Source organism: Ambystoma mexicanum, chromosome 12, assembly GCF_040938575.1.
Source record: "Ambystoma mexicanum isolate Mex_15411 chromosome 12, UKY_AmexF1_1, whole genome shotgun sequence".
NCBI classification, from domain to species: domain Eukaryota; kingdom Metazoa; phylum Chordata; class Amphibia; order Caudata; family Ambystomatidae; genus Ambystoma; species Ambystoma mexicanum.
The window spans coordinates 1,073,776,837-1,073,797,624 of NC_090936.1; the positions used below are offsets into that span (position 1 = coordinate 1,073,776,837).

Here is a 20,788-nt window from a genome sequence, read left to right on the forward strand (position 1 = left end):
GTTGCTCAGTTCCGTTTTTCCGTGCTTCACAGCTTCGGTAACGTAAAGCTTGGTTCCATGATTCTTCGAATTTCTTCGAGTTTCTTGAGAAAATTCATCTGTTTTTTTGACGAGATGTCTTCCTCATTGGCTCTGTCGACACCTCGGTTCGGTTGAAAAAAATTCTGCGACTGTGGTGCTAAAATGTCTGACGGACCCACACAAGATCTGCCTGTGGTGTCTACGGGCAGAACACCCGTGTTCGGAGTGCGACTAATGCATGTTGTTGACAGCCAAAACCTTGAGGAGCGCAGAGGGAAGTTGTAGAGAGTTAGGCCTCTAAAATCTATTACCCCGTCCAAACGTAAATCTTCTGACAAGTCGAGACCTTAATCTCCCCGTCATAAAAAACATAAACGCTCCCGTACCCAGTCACGAAGTGGGTTTCATCATTCTTCATCTTCGAGGTATGGCAAAAACAGGCGCCATAGATCACCGTCCACTTCCTCATCCAGTTCACCGAAGGGAGGAATTCACGATGAGTATGAGGTAAAGGTTTGAGAACGCAACCGTGCCCCCTCAAACACCTAGAGGCGCTATCCCAGACAAACCACACAGAACCCGGGAGTCCTTGACCCCAGCTGTGGAAACTCCTCGAGAGCGATCTATTCCCTCGAGTCGAGAGCCTCCGTGACACACAAGAAAGCGTCATTGACGCCGAAACAAGGCCATACAGCAAGTCTGAAGAGTGTGTCATCGATACCCTCGGCGCCAAAATCGAAGGAAAGACTATTGACGCCTCGAGTGTCGACCTCCTCAACGCCGTATATGACAATTACCTCAAAGTTATCGTCGAAAACCTTGACGTTTGTGTCTAAGCCATCGACGACTTCGGGGAAACCTTCGAAGGCATTGACCGTTTTGTCAAAGCCATCAACGTCGACATCAACGATTTAGACATTGTCAGCTCCCATTATTACTTCCATAGTGCTGCCTTATGACAGGGTTTACACTCCTCAACCTTGTTAAGAGTATTTTAAGACTCTTTCCTCAATATATGAGGATGCTGAGCACTCATCTGATCAGGAACGACTATTTGGTCTAGAGTATGGTACACCACCTGTTCCAGAGGAACTTGTATCAAAAGAGCCTTGGATAAAGAACCTACAGGACTCCCTACATGGGGCAAGTGGCATTGACACTTCCACTGAAGTTGAATTTGGTAAGGCAGATACAGGGGATCATGCTGAAGGTAACTATAGACTACTCATGACTAGAGTTATGGAATACATGGAATGGTCCAGGTCCACACCAGTTTTTGAACAGGATGACTTAACAGACATACTGGATAAAGGACCCCAGGAAGACCCTAGTGTCCCATTTCATAGGGCTCTGCAGAGGAGGGTAGTTTGCAACTGGGAAACACCCGAGGTTGTCCCGGCAGTCAATAAGAGATAGCAGCCAAATACAGAGCTTCATCTTCTGACCCTCTGCACCCTTCAAAACATCCGACACCAGAAAGCCTGGTAGTACAGGCAGCTACCTCTTCTGGCAAACAAAATGCCTATCCCACAATACCACAACACAGGGATGACATAAAATACGATGCCAACACCAAGAAGGTTTTCTCGGCTGGTAGTATGGTGTTAAAGTCTGCTAATGCGACGTGCACACTGGCAAGGTTTACCCACAACCTTTGGGACTGTATTTCGATGGCGACTGACCACATCCCCCAAGGGGAGGAACGAGACGGTTTCTTGAACATTGTCAAGGATGGGAAGGACGATGTGTGCGAATCCCTCCAGATCGGTCTCGACTCTGTTGACAGCATCAGCAGAGCCATGGCGGTAGTATGGTAATCCGCAGATTTGCTTGGTTACGGAAGTCAGGATTTGCCCCAGACATTCAATCCAGACTTCTCAACATGCCCTTTGACGGCACACTTTTATTTGGGAACAAAGCTGATGAAAGTTTGGAGAAGCTGCAAACTTCCAAGTGTTATGCTCACCTGATACCCCCGGGAAGGCTCTGAGATCTGGAACCCTGGATGCGTAGTTGCCCAGTGCTGAATAATGAATCTTCGTTATTTGTAGAGTGAGCAATCCATCCTGCGTTTCTTGTGCAGGGGCACTTGACGTTTGTTGGCGAGCTACCCGAGTTGCTTCACTGACGCAGTTCGCCTTCCTTGGGCCCAGGCCTGCTGTGACCCCGAATCTGCTGGTAGGCAGGTAGGTTTGTTAATTGTAAGTCTTTGTTCTGTTTATGGTGGGAATTCGTTAATGTCTTTATCTACTTCTTTTCAGGTGCGAAGGTCTTGATGTTGGCGTGCCGGATGGAGAGGCACGTTTTCTAGGTAAGAGAAAGCGCGAAGCGCAGCGCCTTTGTCTTTTAAAGCTAACCTGTGTTTTCTTCTTCTCCTCGCATGCCGCTGTGGTGCTGCGAGTGGATGAGAGCGCGATGAAAAAACAGGCCCCCGGAATCCGTTAAGGTAAGTACAGCGCTGTGCGGTTGTTTAATATTGAAAGCGAATCTGAATATGTCTCTTTTCCTTTGCAGATGTTGCTGTGGTGCTCCGGATGGAAGCGTGGCGTAGCGTGATGGAATTCAGGTAAGACTGATGGAATTCGATTTTTTGGAAGCACGCGTTCTAATATTGTTTTTCCCTTTCTCGTTATTGCAGGTCGCAATGTTCGAACAGCAGCTGTGGTAGCTGTTCACCGGAAGTCCTTAAGCTAGTACTCACAGGTGAGTGTTGTTTCTTCTTCTCTCGTTTTCCACAGATTGCAGCCCAGTTGAGATGCTGAGTGCTGGATGGTGTTTTCTCAGGTAAGACAGAATAATCGTGTTCTTGCAGGATTACAGGAAGATGCTCCTTATGCAGGACATTTTAATCCTGCTGGAGAAAGATGCTATAGAACCGGTACCTGTAGTGGAGAGGAACAAGGGTTCGTACTCCCCTTATTTTCTAATTCCAAAGAAGGACGGAGGAGTGAGACCCATCTTGGACTTAAGAGACTTGAACAAGTTCCTCAGGAATGCCAAGTTCAAGATGGTAATCCTTTCTCAGATCCTTCAGGTCCTCCAGCTTCGGATTGGTTGGTATCATTGGACCTCCAGGATGCTTACTTACATATGCCTATCCATCACAAGCATAGACAGTACCTGAGGTTCGCCATTGGCAACTCTCACTACCAGTTTCTGATTCTGCCATTTGGGCTAACCTCCGCCTGAGGGTTTTCACCAAGCTAATGGCGGCAGTGGCAGCGAGTCTCAGGAGAGGGGGGATTCACATCTATCCCTACCAGAAAGACTGGCTGATCAGGGCCAGTTGCTCAGAACAAGCCCTCGGTCACCTCAGCTATACTTGCCTCTCCCTCCACAGGTTGGGCGTCTCCCTAAACTTCAAGAAATCCCAAATGATACCTTCACAAAGACTCCAATTCATCGGTGCAATCCTGTATGCATCCCTGGGAAAAGCCTCGCCACCAGAGGTGAGGGCTCAAGACATTCTGCAGATGGTGACAAAATTCCAGAATGCCCAATATCTTTCGGACTTAGATTTTCTGAGGTTGCTCGGTCTCATGGCATCCGGCATTTTCTGGTGCCAGAGGCTTGCCTGAGAATGAGATCTCTCCAGTGGGCTCTCAGGGCTTAGTGGTCACGATTCTCAGGAAGGATGTCAGATCTCCTACAAATCACAGAAAGAGTCTCACTGGATCTTCAGTGGTGGACCTGTCGGGAAAACATCTTGAAAGGAGAAACTTTTTGCCAAACATGGCTGGAAATAACAGTAGTGACGGACGCCTCACTCACAGGGTGGGGAGACCACACCAACTATTTGACCATCAGCGGTCATTGGTCTCCATCAGAGTCCAAACTACATATCAACCTTTTAGAGCTGAGGGCAATCAGACTAGCGCTGAAGGCCTTCCTGCCTTCTGTACGGGGCCAGAATATCCTGATAATGACGGACAATACAGTGGCCATGTACTACCTCAACAAAAGGAGTTGTACGGTCACTACTACTGTGCAGAGAGGCAATGCAGTTATGGTTCTCGGCATTACAAGAAGGAATCGCTCTATCGGCAGTTCACCTAGCTGGAGAGAACACAACGGCGGACACTCTTGAGCAGGCAGAGCAGTCTCCCACGAGTGGGAACTAGCTCAGGAAGTCCTTCAAGAGATCTTCACCCTTTGGGGAATCCCCCAAGTGGATCTGTTTGTGACCGGTGCCAATCGGGAGTGCGAAATCTATTGCTCAAGGGAATGTCCCCCAAGATGAGCTCTAGGAGATGAGTTTGTGGAGGACTGTGAATTTGCACTTCTGTACGTGTTTCCTCCAGTCCTCATCATATAAGAGAAAGAGACTGAGAGAGAGACTGAGCAACCCAATAAATGTTTTACTTTTGATTTGTTCTACATCATAGCGAGATTGTAGTTGGACGGAATTTACCAGACAGTGTTGGGATATGTGTCTAGCTAAGTAGATGACACCACTGGTGACCATTCAGTTCTTATGCTCTTTATGCCCCTCCAATCATTTTCAAAGGCCATGCCCAACACTTAAACCACCCCCTCAAATGAGAACACCCTCCCGCCCCCCAACACCCCCTCGAAAATAAGCACTGGCACTACAGCCCTCGCACACACCAAGCGTCAAACTCCTCATTTGTCAATACAGCACATCATCATACTGTCAATACCAGCAAAACGATTTACTGGAAATCAACCCGAGGACTGCAGGTTCATACACAGATACCGCTCCTTAGATTTACATGTTTGCATCTGTTCATGGAAAAAAACAGATGCCAAGCCCCTGAAATGGAGGATGCTTGTACGTCCAGAAATTCAATTCTAACTACAAACAGTAATGTGGGGGAGGGAGTATTTCTGAGTGGATTCACAGTGAGGAATTGCCATTTGGCAAGGGTGCAAAGCCCTGACCTTTTTGGAACAATGCAATGGTGCGCATAGTTCCATCTCTGAAAGGATAGTCTGCTGATCAGATTCCCCTTTCATAAGATCTAGATCACAAGCATAGTATGCATCTGTGGCCTGCTGCATCAATATCCTGCTTTACCAGTGGCACCAAGCAGGTTCAGAGGTCACTGATGTCCATTTGACAGCAGCAGTGATGGGCTCAGCTCTGCCACAGAGGGGCGACATTCACGATATGCACCCTCATAGCAAAACTATGATGATCGTAAGGTAACCCATGATGGTGGCAGGATCATCTCTAAAATAAAGCTATACCTGAGTTTAGGCATAGTGTATGCCACTACGTATGATCATGACTGCCACATCCCAATTGATATTGCACATGTGTCCTCTCCTGTGAGTTGGGTGTAGCCCACCAAATGGCAGGACAGGAACCTGGAGGGCCTGGCCTCCTCTTGGATGTCCCTATGAAGGTAGGAAACACCCTCCACCCAAGATCGCCACATAGCAGCAGCTGTCCTGGGCGTGGGCATCAAACGAACGCACCCATTGAATAGGTGTAGCCTCACACCAAGGGAGCTGCATCTCTGAAGACCTTTGTTCTCAGTGAAAAGGGAAGCGGGTGGGATTATGATAGTCAGGAGGGCTCTGGTCAATGAAAGACTTCCACCATTTTGGTTCTCGCTGTCCCTCTTTCTGTCCCCTCGACTGCCTCTGGAGTAACACACTTTGTGTGTGACATCAGAAGTGCAAAGTCCACTCAGTTCAAGAGCAGGGATTGGACCACTCAATCAGGCTACAATACTCTAATCACCTGGGGACTTTTGCCTTTTAAAAGAAGGGGTCTTTGACCCCTCCTTCAGATTCTCTCAGATACTTTAGGATCCTTTAAGGATGTATATTAGCTCTGAAGAGCTCACTGGAATTCTGTTGTAGATTGGTTCTATCAGGGAGTAAGTAATACAACAGTCCAGAATTGGGTAAGTACTTTATTACCAGTGTCCAAGATAATTCGAAGTATAGGACAATATATCACCGTCATCCAGCACCTCCAGCCAGCTCCTTCAAATTTCCAGTAAGGAGAACACTCATAACCAGGCACACAAACATTTCACCCATGCAATGCATTCCACTAGTTGCACCATACATTCTAACAGCATGCACTTTGAACAGCAGACTACTTACTACACCTCTCCCTCTGTATATCCCCAAAAATGCCAAATGCTTTGCACCAACATAACTTCCAGAGCCATCCATGGCCACTAAATGGAACATGAGACCCCTAACGTAAAACACATCCTAGCAACCTGCAATGTTCCATCGGCAAAACCACACACACATGCAGACCACCATGAACAGAAATTCCAAACTTCTCGCTCCTGCATAACCTAACCAACCCACAGCAAGAATGGCAGTACAGCGCCCACCGAATTGACCTTAAGGACAAAGACCACAACTGTCACTGCTATCCGACCAGATAAATAAGCAGCCAAGGAAACACTCCTTTAAACCCGGCTGCCCCCAAGGGCCTCAGATCTGCCATGCCTGAGCACAACCTTTACTCCACCCTGAGCAAAAACAACCTAACACACGTGACCGCTACGGAACATAACCGCTTTCTGCTTGAGACTGCCACTCTCGAATCCCCAGATGTGTCACGCATAAGCACAAATCAAATGCTATCCTGTGAGCAAAACTACACGAAACGTCCCAAATCCAGCCAGCACCGCCAAAAGTATAAAACACTCCAGGAAACCCTACTATGCGAACCAAACTTCTGCACAACGATGAACAACACACATTAACCAGGAAGGTCAAAGCAAAATGGCCAACCGAACTGACAACGAACAACCTCCTCTCAGGCAGAACTGCCCACAGCGAGAAAAATGATGGCCATTACAATGATGGTTGTAACTTCAACCGATGTTGAAGTTACAACCATTAGGGTTAAGACTTCCACAAAAGGATGAAACCCACCTACCGCAACCTGACAAGCGGTACAAACGCAACAACTTGCGTGCCAAAAACAACCAAGCAGATTAAGTGCAGTCCAACAACCTGAAGTAAATCCCCACTACATACCAGAAAATAACTCCACCAAAGAGGTTTGAATCACAAACACGCATTGAAACTGTCAAAATGACTCCCTGCAGAATACAATTGCACCTTAATTCCTGAATGACTCCCTGCAGAATACAACTGCACCCTAATCCCTTATACCAGGTGCCCCAAATAGAGGTTCCTGAACCCAAATCCTGCAGCACTTCACTGCACAAACATACTGTGGGCAAGAGAACAGCACCAAAATGCATCCTCACATGTCCCTCGCAGCATAACTGCACCTAGATGAGCACACAGCACCTCACCTGCTCATGTATTCCCAAATTTCAGATAGCAACACGTATCCCTGACACACACACATGAATGCCACAACAGGACAAAATGAGGAATAGCACAACACCTCTCAGTTAATCCCTGCGGCACCGCCATAAACCCCCCTGCAGCACCACACCGTGCAAACACAGATCCCCTGCAGAATAGCTGCAGCCATGAATCCAATATCACCATAAAATAACATAAACAAAAATGAGGGCCAGCACATGATCAACCACAGATAAGGAAGAACAAAATGATTTTACCCCAAATCCAACACACGCTCTCATGTCCCAACATTTAGTGAAAATGTCCCAAACAAAAGCCATCCCCAACCCACATGCCAAAACCATGAGGACAATTAAAATAATAAGAAAGAAAAAACATTGATGTTGCTCCATGCCCCTTGTCCACAGTCCCCAAAATGTGTCCCGACATTTTTCCCAAAACCTCCATTTAAGCATCCAGGAAATAAGTCAAAAATGACCCTTGAGAAATCCGGAACACCAGAAAACAGCAGGCCCCCATTTACTACTATATCCATGTGCGTGCGCCCACACAGAACTCCATGACCGGCATCTACGATCTAACATACTCCTTTTACCCCCGGTGAAGGCATAATCGCCCACCACTGTAATCAAATGACAGAAACACTAACCGCAAAATAGAAACACCGGTTTCTGACAAACACCTACCCCAAAGTCCACAAGTCCATACGAAAAAACATCCCCTTCGGCCCAATGCTGTGACTCCAACTGCTGGCGACTCCAATAGCTGCATACATGCCAGCATCAGTACGCCAGCATGCCTCTTGATGTCTGCCAGACGAACGCCCCCATAGCGATTCTCAGTGCCATCCAAAACGTAATGATTTCACTGCTACCCCTTCCTGGGCACACCTCCATACTTCTATGTATAAACACGCGGTGCACCACACAACAGCACTGCAGATCTCGGGGGTGCCATTAGCCTTGCGCCCACTACGCGTAAAAGTTACTTTGTTGCACTCCTAGGTTCCAAACACACAAAGTAGTGACGTCATCACAGTCGCCACGACCCCTGAAAAAGTCGGAACTGCTGCGCCAGGACTCACTGGCCTAGGTAGCTTTCTACGTCCAAGCCCCTCAACAAGTCGCCTGTTCCTCCTGGCATGCGAGTCCTTGCGGTTTAAGAACTGTTCACCTCAGCCACCAAGGCGGGGTCCGGTACCACAACACACCAGATCTTCCTTCGGAGAGCAGTGATAGTGCTTCCCCTGACAGCTTCCAACCAGCTTTCAGGCCGTAGTGAAAACCAGCACGTCGCCAAAATGTTCTAGATGGGTTCTTCCAGTGAGTAAGTAATACAACGGTCCAGAATTAGGTAAGTACGTTATTACCAGTGTCCAAGATAACTCCCAAGTATAGGACACTATACCACTGGCATCCAGCACCTGCAGCCAGCTCCTTCCAGCTGCCAGTGAGCGGAACACTCAGAACCAGACACACAGAATATTCCACCCATGGAATGCATTCCACTAACTGCACCGTATGTTCTAACAGCATGCAATCTGACCAGCAGACCACTACAAATTCCTTTTGGAAAGTTGTACTTTCCAAAGCTCTCAGCCTGAGGTGAAGAAGGAATTGTTCAAGACAGAAGGAAGATCTGTTCCCTACCCACTCCCACGGCACATTGGGTGTGACCTCTGCTGTGGATCAGGGATTACCACTCTGTACCGAAATCTCCTGAGCTGGGAGCGTGGACCATGAACAGATCCATCCTATCCTCATGTCCCCCCCTCGGTGGGCCTCACAGCAACCGGAGGGCCAGAACAGCCGAAGCTCCATTTTCACCGCACCAAACAGGTTGCTCTGTGTTCATTGCACCTGGTGCAATGGGACAAGAGGGACAAGAGGGAAGTTTTATCGCTGGTTGGTTGTGCTCCTCCACCACATCGAACCTGCTTGCACTTTGAACCAGCTTGACACTGCATCGTGCCCTAGCCAAAGCTCATAAAATACGAGCCCCGAAATGACTCCTCGACTCCATGACCCAAAGCGAATCACTGGAGAGTCACAGGCTGACTCTAACCAGGGGTTACAACCAAGGCTCGACCCAGCTAGCCCTTGGACTGCCGCCTCATCGACTGCACATCGACGCACCCAAGATCACCACTTTGACTGTTGCCCGCCAGGTCGAACCGATGGATAGTCACTCATTGTGACCCCTCCCGGCGGCTGAAGACCAGCTGGCACAGCCAACTTCAAAGCGTTCCCGGTACACCCCCCACACCCCAACATGCATCTTTGAGCTGCCCTTCAACTGCACAGAGCGACTGCCTTCACCCCTACTTGAAGCCTTCTTGCTGCTTGGGCACACATGATTCACCTTGCCCGAACTGAGTTTGATCCGCTAACGTCTACGTTTGACATTGGGGGTCTGACCACCAAGAACTGAGTCCAGGTGCTGTTGACTATGAATTGCCTCTTCGGTCCACTTGGGCCCTAGAGATTGGTTAGGTCCTGATCACTCCTGTTTTCATCCAAGGTGTCCTTTTGTGACTATTGATTTACCTACCACCCCTGAAACTACACTAGAGGGCTACTTCCTCCAGTCTGTTGCATTTGCTGTATTCTTCCTTTGTGATGTGTGTGTTTTTTTTACAGTATTTTCTATTTGTTCTACCTGCAGAGAGTGTGTTTGGTTAAAGTGTAGATAATTTCATAGAACCTTGATTGGGCATTCCCTTTATTTTAGACTGTGCCAATGTGTTGTTTGGGTCACTATTGGTTCACCTTCACGCCCCTCTTAAGATCATAGCCTTCCCTCGGCCGACGCTGCCACAAAAGGCAAAGGATGTATATCTCTTAACTGTCCCTGTTTTACCTTTATGATTGTGTTGTGTTTTGGTTTGTAGAAGTGTGAAGGCTGAGTGGGCTATTTTACCCGTGCTCACCCTTGTACTCCTGCGGAGCGCAACCCAATTCGTCACATTCACCTTCAATAATATGGTGCTGCCAACCAGAAATTGTGGATTTGAATTTTTCTACTGTCAGCCACTCTTATTAGTAGCTGATATTCAATGCTTTATTGGTAGGATGCTGGTTGTAAAAGAATGTTTTTCTGTATTGATTGATATTCCACCTGAGATTTCAGACGTGGATACCTAAATCCATTTTGAATGGAAATATTCTTGGCAACATGACGCCTGCATTCTGCGTTTTTCAGAGGCCTTTGTCATGCATGGTGCCTAGATGCAGCCAACACCTCTATTTACATATACTTAAGTGAAAGGGGACATCTCAGTTTAGGTTCTTTTTGTGAAACTTTTTTTTTCCAACTATATACATTGTGCTTTAGGAGTTATCGCTGGAGTGTTTTCTTCCCATTGTTTCTTATAATTTCACTTTTCCCTACATAATGGTGACTATTGTCAAGTAGTTTGACAATTCCACTGTGTGGGTTTAGCAAGCTTGCAGCAAAGGAAGCCAGGGTGAATAGTTTAAAAGTGTAAGAGTTGGAGGCGTAGTTTACCTAGTGATCACTTTGATATGTCTGCTCTTCGCACCTACTGATCGCATTATGAATGCGGGAACTCCCCATCGGGTATAGTGAATGCCAAAAGGTAAAGAGCAAAAGAGCAGCTGTTCCAAAGAATAGACATGAGGAGTGGGTCATGGTCAAGGGGGAGGAGAGGACATCATGGACCCTTAGAAAATGAGAGCAAGGTTTACCTTTACTTCCGATGCGGACTATCCAGTGTTGCAACACCTTGGACCTCGACCTCGCTAGGCTAGGCTGGTCTAACCCTCTCCTTTGTCTTTGACGTTGGAGCCAAATTTCAGGGGTGTTGAAGCCAAGAAAACTAAAGCTGGCTAAATCGCCAAGGGTTTTCATCCCATAAATGTAGCATCCTAATGTCAGTAATTAAAGTCTCAATTGTAAAACATTATTTGATTAAATGAGATGTTTTTCACTGGAATATCTTGTAATTAATGTTAAACCGATAAACATCAGGTAGATAACACATGCTATGTTTAACTAAAACATTGTAATCCATAGGAGCTTTTGTATTTATGCTGCCGTGTTATGTGAAATAAAATGGAAATCAGAACTTTTTATTTGCACCAGATTCGTTTTTTTGGTTATCACATCAATGCATTGTGATCATTATTAGTAAAATGATAGAATACATGGTATGGTCCACCTTCCATTAAATGTGATGGAGGCTAATACCAACACGACTGAAGTGTCAAGTTAGTTTGAACTGAAGGACTGTTTGTGCAGAAGTCCGTTCTTTCTTAAAGATTAGAATGGCCAGACCCCAGTATTTTATTGTTTGCTAGTTAGGCGCTTATACAATAAGAATATACTGTTTCAAAGTGCCCTCAGGGCAGGGAGGGAGGGTGTTAAATACATTAACACAATATTAAGAGCAGAAGGGGAGGGACGAACCTACTATGCCTTGCGAGTATTCAGAATGTGCAAGTGCAGAGCAGAGGGGGAACATCGACACTTTGAGCAATCCATACACGATATAACGGCCCAATTTGTGTGATGGCTCCAGGCAACCTCTGTTTTCGCCATGCCATGGTATGCCAGGCGTCTGCAACGTTACTCCTTCTGGGAAACCAAATAAGTAAATGGTCAGTGTCCCAATGTCCTTCACATCTCAACAGAAATGTGGTCCTTCCTCTTTAACCTACTCCCTCAACCCCCCACCCCCCTTACTTCCCAAGGCGGCAAGTGCATCCCACACTCAGATATGACCAGCTGGTGGTGGCAGGTCGGGACAAGATCAATGAAACAGGTAGGAGGATGTGGAAAACGTATGGATGACCCAAGATGGGTCTAATTGTTGTCGGAACTGTAGAGGAGGAGCCAAGTCCCTCTACCGGAAGTCCCGCCCCATTTTGCCTATATGTAGCCGGAAATTGTGACATGCGCAGCACCAGCGATGGTACCTATACCGCAAAGAGTCCTTGAAACAAGGTATCCATTGAGAAAACCCTACATGATGTATCTGCGAAGAAATGACAGTCTTCTGAAGGAAATTTCAGAAGTGTCAAGATAAGTGAAAAAGAAGACTGGTGATGTCACATGAAGCAGAAATGACACACCCAGAAGAGATGGAAATGAAGAAAGTGAATAGATCTTAGAGAATATGATGGCGAAGTGAAGAATTGAGCATCGTTTCATGAGCAAAATGAAGATTGCACGTGCGGGAGAAGCACTGAAGAAAATGCCAAGCCTTTTTATAATTGTACAGATGCAGTAACGCAAGTAGACTAATCATAGGGCTGGTTATACGTAGTGAATAGACTGCAGGCGGTGATATATATATATATATATATATATATATATATTTCCTTTTTTTTTTTTCTGGATGTTCCACAACGCATTTTAGCAAACTTGGACCCTGTGAATAGAAGGGCTGAAAGTGTGGCGCAGTAGAATAAAAGAGCTGACGGCGAAGAAAGATTCGAGAAGGCTTGTCTGGCCCTGTGTCAAAAGTTGGGGCTGCCAAGAACCTGATTATCTACTCGAAGATACAATAACCGTGGGAAGTGAGCCGAGCTCCTGTTGAGATGTAATGTAAAAACACTAGAAGTTCCAGGTTTTATTCATTTAATAGTATTAAATGCAACGAAGGAGCTCAAAACGTGGTCGTCTGTCACATGGTCAGATGAAAATAGACTTTGGGCAAGCTACACCAAGATCAGAAGATAAGGCCATGCTCACACTCACTTTTATTCTCAGGCACAGTGATGCTTTGCAAGGCTGAGTTCAAAGAACTTATTGAATGGCAGACAGTAAGAGTGATGAAGAATGTTGGGAGACTTATGACTGTGCGGTGTCCGTTGATGTCCGTTGTACTCCCTGTTTTAGACAATTGCAATTAAAACAGTTGTGTTTTTACCAACTTCCTGAGTCAGTCTAATTATTGATGTATGAGTAAAATCTGCATCCCCGTCCATCTCAGATACTGTTACCTCGTCTTAAAGGGTCTATGAGTTCAGAACTCTGCCAAAGTCCTGGCTACAGGTGTGTGTTTCCTCGAATAGCAAGCTACAAGTGTACTGAACCATTGCCTGAAGAGGCCAGAACGTTAATAAGGCTCAGTACATACCTTTCCTGACTGCTTTTGTTTTTTCCTTGACACAACAAGTGAAAAACCTATTTATGTTTGCATAAGTATCTTTGCACTTTGAGCGGAGGTATAGTTTTCAGATGGTGGGTTATACTTGCATGCACAACCCAAATGTAAAACAAATCTGTTTAGGAGAAGACTTAACTGCTTTTAAGGGAAGCATTTGAAACTCGAGACTTTGCAGTTTTCCTTTTAACAGCCCTGTTAAATTCAGTCTCACCTTGTGCGTTTTATTGTAGCTAATTATGTGCATTCAGTCTTTTTATGTACATTCTTTTGGCTTTTTTTAAACTCACTTCTGTATAGTGCTCCTTGGTTATTGTTCACGGTTTATTAGAACTATGAAAAACAGACCTCAAGTTAATGGCAGTGCTGGACTGTTGTGGTAGTCAAATGCCTGAGTCTATTTAATAAATAACTGCAAATGGAAATTTTATTTCTGCGTTTTTAGTACTACTACTAATTCAGGCGAGACCGCTGTGACAGAGTTGCATCGCAGCCCGTGATAAAAGTCAAGGCAGAGCTGCACAGCCAGATCTGGAATGATTTTTTATTGATCGTTTAATTTTATTAAGTGAATTTCATCCCAACAGGACCCAAGTCCACTGTATGTTCATCACACTTAATTTGCGCACGTAGAAAAGGACTTGGTTTTGGCATAGGACCTCACATGAAATAGTCCTTCAGACACACCCTGCAGGTTGGAACGACTTCCTCTCTATGCGAATTGTGCAGCTGTAACACAGGAGTGCTGATTGTCCAAATATTTGCTTTAAAAAATGTAAGATTTCATCAAAGCTATGGAGGCATTCTGCAGAGCCTCTTTAATTTTACTCCCCAACATCAGTAAAAACTAAGAATGACCACAGAATATTTTGATGCAATATTCCAAACCTTTAAAATCTGGCATCTACCTCTTAAAGACTGCTCAGAAGTCTAGTTAACATGCCTTAAAATATTAGTCTTCCAAATAATCATCGTCCCTCTACCAGTGGTCTTCTCCTTTCTCCTGGGGATCAGCGGTCTCATCCTGCAATCAGCGGTTTCATCCTATTGTTCTGAATCTGGCAGACCCCATCAGTAGAGATCATAGTCCTGGAATTCCTTTGATCCTTCAGTTAAACGAAATCAGAAGGGTGTATCCTGATACTAGAATATTATGGATGCAGAGGGACTGGAGAACTATTGTGCATCCTGGTAGGTAGCAGGGTATTGGCCACGGACACCACTATGGATCACTGAGTGAATGGGGATGCCTCCAACAATGAGTGTCCAAATGAAATCTAACTCTTTTACAGAATTCCCCCTGTAAGCTCATAGACATTCCTCCACCTAGGTTGTTAGGGCGACCCCCTGGGTCCCCTCATGAAAAGGAAAGTAGCTAGAAGGCCTGCTTGGAGGTGTATAGGGAGTGCAATGGTAGTGTGAGGGCGTAGGGATTCCTCTTGGCATATCTATTCTAAACACATGCGAGGGCGGCCTCCAACCCCTCGTTCATGCTGGCTGTCTCAATGATGAACACAAATATTGATACGTTCTGCACGAAAACCTGCTTTTCCATGTCGAATATACAGGAGAGCATTGCACTGTAAAACACATGTTCATGCTGAAAGTGCCCAACAATATGCGAGCGTTGCTAGTAAAAACACATGTTCATGCTGAAAGGGCCCAACAATATGCGAGCGTTGCTAGTAAAAACACATGTTCATGCTGAAAGTGCCCAACAATATGCGAGCGTTGCTAGTAAAAACACATGTTCATGCTGAAAGTGCCCAACAATATGCGAGCGTTGCTAGTAAAAACACATGTTCATGCTGAAAGTGCCCAACAATATGCGAGCGTTGCTAGTAAAAACACATGTTCATGCTGAAAGTGCCCAACAATATGAGAGCGTTGCTAGTAAAAACACATGTTCATGCTGAAAGTGCCCAACAATATGCGAGCGTTGCTAGTAAAAACACATGTTCATGCTGAAAGTGCCCAACAATATGAGAGCGTTGCTAGTAAAAACACATGTTCATGCTGAAAGTGCCCAACAATATGCGAGCGTTGCTAGTAAAAACACATGTTCATGCGGAATGTGCCCAACAATATGCGAGCGTTGCTAGTAAAAACACATGTTCATGCTGAAAGTGCCCAACAATATGAGAGCGTTGCTAGTAAAAACACATGTTCATGCTGAAAGTGCCCAACAATATGCGAGCGTTGCTAGTAAAAACACATGTTCATGCGGAATGTGCCCAACAGTAGAAGCCATTATTTTGAAACACTTATTCACGCCACAATTGTCAATATAGTATGTTAGCATTGCTCTGTAAAACACATTTTCATGATGCTAGTGTCACATGCGCACTACTGCTGTAAAACACATTTTTATGTTGTCCACGTTGTGCTCCATTGTCGCATTCTGTGCCTCAGATCTGGCCATGTGGCTCTGTCCTTGTCCATGCCTGCCCACATCAATTACATCCACGTTCTTCCCATCGTCCCTCTCTACCCCTTCATTTACTCACTTCAATCTTTCCATAATTAAGGACACATGCAGATTTGAACTCCGCTGGTATAGGAAGGAAAGAATCCGAAGACAGGCCTGCCCTGTCAATGCCCCCAGACGCTGGAACCCTTCCTCCCCACCAACACCATACTCGCCCCTTCCCTTCTATATTTCAGGAAGGAATTCAGTACCCTCCTCTTTAAGGAATGGCTCCTCCATAACAGCAAGGTCTGCACATCCTCCACTCCCAAACTACCCTCACACTGGCTGTTCTGCTCCTCCCTGCCCCCGACCACCGATTGCTTGTAGATCCCTTACTGGCAGTACACACACACGCCTTTTTTAAAAACAGAAACCTAGCTTTTACCTGGTCCTTTGGATGAGCTCAGCTCCTTGCACCCACCCCTCCATCTCTCCAGGCAAGCAGCACTGTGTATGGAAGAAGGGAGAGAAGTAATTAACATTTCCTCCTTGAGTCCTGCCTCTGCACGGCCCATAGGATGACATGAGGATAGCACCTAAATAGATTTCCTCATGACCGTATATGGGTAGGAATGATCCCTTGTGCCACACAGTGTCTACAGGAACCGAGACCCTGCATACCCCTGTGTGAGAACGCCCCAACTATGCCCTCTCACTACAGGCACCAAGTGCAATTGTTATGCTCCTTGCCAGGTTTACTCGGAGAACATTATAACACAAAAGCAGTGGCAATCCCTTTATAATAGTAGGCCTGCTCTGTATTGCCTGTTAGGGTTTGGCCGTCACAAGTCCGTCTCATTTTGTCACGAGTGCCGGCAGCTGGCGAGTCTGGCGGAGGTGGAAACTCCGACGCCATTATACTGTGCCGCCACGTTTCCTCGAAACGCTATTCCGCGGTCTAGTCTTTTTCCAACATGGCCGCCCGTCGAGTATTTCACCATTCGTTACTTGGCGGCTCAGCGCGTTGCAACTGTGCTTTCCCGTGTTGCGTGCGCTCATTTCTGTGTATCCTTCTGCGGTCTTAGTCCGCCTTCACTTCCCTCTCCCCGCTTCCTAATGTTCCTTCCTTGCTACCAGTCTACCCGTTTTGACCTTGCCTCTTTCTTCCTGGTTCCCTGCCTCTCCTCCTTCTACTACATTCTGCACGTTCATGGCAATTGTGTTTTTGCATTCTCACACCCGTCTTTGGAGTGCTCCTACGGTGATTTCTGCTTCAGTAACGGTAAATTACCTCTCATCGGACCAGCCTATCGACAGTCCTCTTCGGTGCATCGTGGGTTTTTTTTATGCCCTAGTGGCTTTTTCCCCTGAAACATAACTGGCTGTCACGGAGAGGAGTCACTGTGAATTTCTTTATATAGAGTCACAGTGGCTTCCTTTCGAGGCAGACCGTATCTGCTCACAAAGAAGTCATCAGCGCGACACCCCCGTAGAAAGAAGCTGAACTATTCTACCTCATCAGGTGAGGAGGGGGAAGGGACTCTGGGGGTGTGCCGTAATTTTATCAGTGAGGAGGACATAGCAGAGTCCAGAGTCAATCCAGTTGCCTACCGATTAAAGTTGCCAAAGACCCTCAGACGGATCAATCCGGTATTTCATTCCTCTTACGCTCTTCTGTACCTGATACTAGGAAGCAAATTTTGCCCAAGTTAATGATCCAGCCCACTTCTGCCTCGGATGAATACGAAGTCTCCCAAATCCATGACTCTCAATACCATTGAGGGTGCCTTGAGTATCTCATACACTGGAAAGGCTATCCCTCCTCAGAGGATACTTGGGAACCAGAGACTCAGGTTCATGCCCCCCAACTTCTACTCCAGTTTCACAGACTTCATCCAGGTAAACCGTGAGGAAGGGGTCTTCGAAGGGGGCATACTGTCACGACTGCTGGCACTGGCGAGTCTGACGGAGGTGGAAACTCCGACGCCATTAGACTGTTCCGCCACGTTTCCTCGAAACGCTATTCAGCGGTCTAGTCTTTTTCCAACATGGCCGCCCATCGAGTATTTCACCATTCGTTACTCGACGGCTCAGCGCGTTGCAACTGTGCTTTCCCGTGTTGCGTGCGCTCATTTCTGTGTATCCTTCTGCGGTCTTAGTCCGCCTTCACTTCCCTTTCCCCGCTTCCTAATGTTCCTTCCTGGTTCCCTGCCTCTCCTCCTTCTGCTACGTTCTGCACGTTCGTGGCAGTTGTGTTTTTGCATTCTCACACCTGTCTTTGGAGTGCTCCTCCAGAGATTTCTGCTTCAGTAACGTCAAGTTACCGCTCATCGGATCAGCATATCAACAGTCCTCTTCGGTGCATTGTGGGTTTTTTTATGCCCTAGTGGCATTTTCCCCTGAAACATATCTGGCTGTCGCGGAGAGGAGTCATTCTGAATTTCTCTATATAGAGTCACACTGGCTTCCTTTCGAGGCAGACCGTATCTGCTCACAAAGAAGTCGTCTCCAGCGTGACACCCCCGTAGAAAGAAGCTGAACTATTCTACTTCATCGGGTGAGGAGGAGGAAGGGACTCTGGGGGTGCGCAGTAATTCTAGCAGTGAGGAGGACATAGCAGATTCCGTGGTCAATCCAGTAAGACGGTCTGATAGTCTTGACACATTTAATGTATTCCTATGTGTTAATGTGTATCATACTCCTTGGAACTTTAGCAACGTTTCCCCATTGGTCCATCTTCAGGCTCTACAAGACTGTTTAGCTCACCTATCTCATGTTGTTGGCAGATTGACTAATAGGGGACTGTTGCGACACTTACCTGGAGTTTTCTCCGCACTGACTTGCCTTAATTTCCCCACAGCTTGCTCATCCCCCCCCTTCTGGCACCAGGTCTGCTTCTTTCTGCCTCCAGGCCCGCTCAGATGCCGCTCTCAATCTGCCTCTTCCCTCACAGGCATGTATTCCATGCTGGGACTACATGCAGCCAATTCCGCACAACCTCCCGGCGTATTTACAGACCATTGACCATTCCACAATTCTTTTATTGAGCCATGCATCATCTTTGCCCATTTTTGGTGGGTTGTAATAGCTTTATTGACCCCACTCTCGGGCTGTACTTGGAGTTATGGGCCTCTAACTCTAGTTAAACACCCGTACCATGTTCCAGCCTTTAGCTCGGTCTTCAAGGCCCATAACCTCCAGTACGCCCCTTGGGCGGGGTCTACATAGTTGTTTTATTTAATTCCAAGGTAGATATGTATATATATGGTCTTTTCAGATCCCTGTAAACTATGCAGTACCAAGACTCTTGCAGGAATGTCAGAAGTCATGAAGGTGTCCTTTTGAAGACGTAACTCAATGGTCTCCTGTTCTTGTTTGATTTTGTACATGGTGCGCCATTCCTGAGCTATACATGGTGTGTGTTGAGTTTTCACGTTCATATGTAAATGTATACAGCGCTTCTGACTTGTAGTTTGTGTGGCTTCACCCATGGGTTTGTTGAGCAAATTTGCACTCTGATATTGTGCATTCGTTTACCGAGCCAACATTTAAAGTTAATGCAAAAGGGCTCTTAAATGCCATGCTGATAAACATGAGAAGCAACTGCATCATCTTTTCTTTTTTTTACAGACCATGCTCAGACGAGGGGGGTGAAGTCTGCATTCGAGCAGCAACGACCCCATCAGCATTGCTGTTACTAAATGGGTATTGTATCAAGAAAATCAACGAAACACCAAGAAATGACAGGAAATGCAAGAGACACAGACCACAGCAAGCATCACAATGCAAACTGCGCCCCTAAAACTACTACGGTGACCCCCGATATGAGTAACAACCGTATACACTGATGAAAATAAAAACGACCCACATAAATACCAAAGAAACAGTCAATATCCCATGAGATGCCCCGAACTACTCTAATTGGTAAAATAGCAAACCTAATGCAGGCTTTTCTTTTCCATTCTGCTGTGACTTAATAGTGATTTGCAGACAAGCACGGTACTTCCATTGTAAAAATTGGGGCCACCCACACAAAATAGTGTGAGTGAAAATGGCAGCTCTAGCTCAATTTGTGTGGCCTATTGCGTCAATGATCTAAGGTTGAAAACCTCTGCCAACGTCTGGACAGAATGCTGGTCTTTGTTACGTGATCAGATGGATGCTATTGTTGCTCTTTGTATTGTGAAAATAAACGATGTGTGTGGGGTCCCACTGCACAGATCTCAACACCACATGTTCCTTCTTCTTGTAATGGCCTCCGCATCCCCACTGTTTATGCAGATATTTGGCTCCACTTACAAAAGGGTCTTGTGTTATGTTATTAAAGTTAAATCATGTGCTGTTTGCGGTCATACTCTGTATCTCCTTATTCTGTCAATTACAAATGAAAACTTAAAATATAAAAACATATATTTTCTGAACAAGGTAAACCGTTGTTGTTTTTATTTTGCGCTCTTTAAAAGTTCCAGCATCGAATGCAACAGGTGAGGCAGGGACTTTAATTGTGTGTTTGCAGTGGCACGAATGACAACTCTTACCCACTAGAGTACAACAAATGAGTGTCATTTCTCTTCCCTGTGGGCTCAGGATGGTTATCGAGCACAAATAGACATGTATTGCTGAGTGGGGGGTGGGGTGGAGAGTGAGTGAGTGAGTGAAAGCATGTGTCAATGACGATACTTGACGTGAACATACACATCGGCAGATACTCCCAGCTGCGGCAATCTGATGGAGAAAACGGAAATTGTATCAGGCAAGGATACACCTTGGATCATGATTAAGGAAGAAAGATAACGGAGACTGATGAGCAATATATTGATCCTATTAAAACTCTCAATCTGCCCCATGCCAGCAGTGAGCAAATCATCCCGATCCAGCCTAGTGACTTCCTGTAATCTGGCACTTGCAGTCCTGCATTTATGATTAGAAAATCACAACTGCACGTAGGA

General features: G+C 46.1%; 1 protein-coding gene across 1 annotated transcript in view; it reads left to right on the forward strand.

Moving 5' to 3' along the window:
- Window positions 1–20,269, forward strand: part of CHCHD3 (coiled-coil-helix-coiled-coil-helix domain containing 3) — a 1,467,811-nt gene extending 1,447,542 nt beyond the window's left edge. The window contains exon 8 of the mRNA XM_069629626.1: window positions 19,470–20,269. Within this exon, the coding sequence (XP_069485727.1) occupies window positions 19,470–19,493 (24 nt within the window). The 3' untranslated portion in view covers window positions 19,494–20,269. The remainder of the gene's footprint in view (window positions 1–19,469) is intronic.
- Window positions 20,270–20,788: the final 519 nt, after the last annotated feature.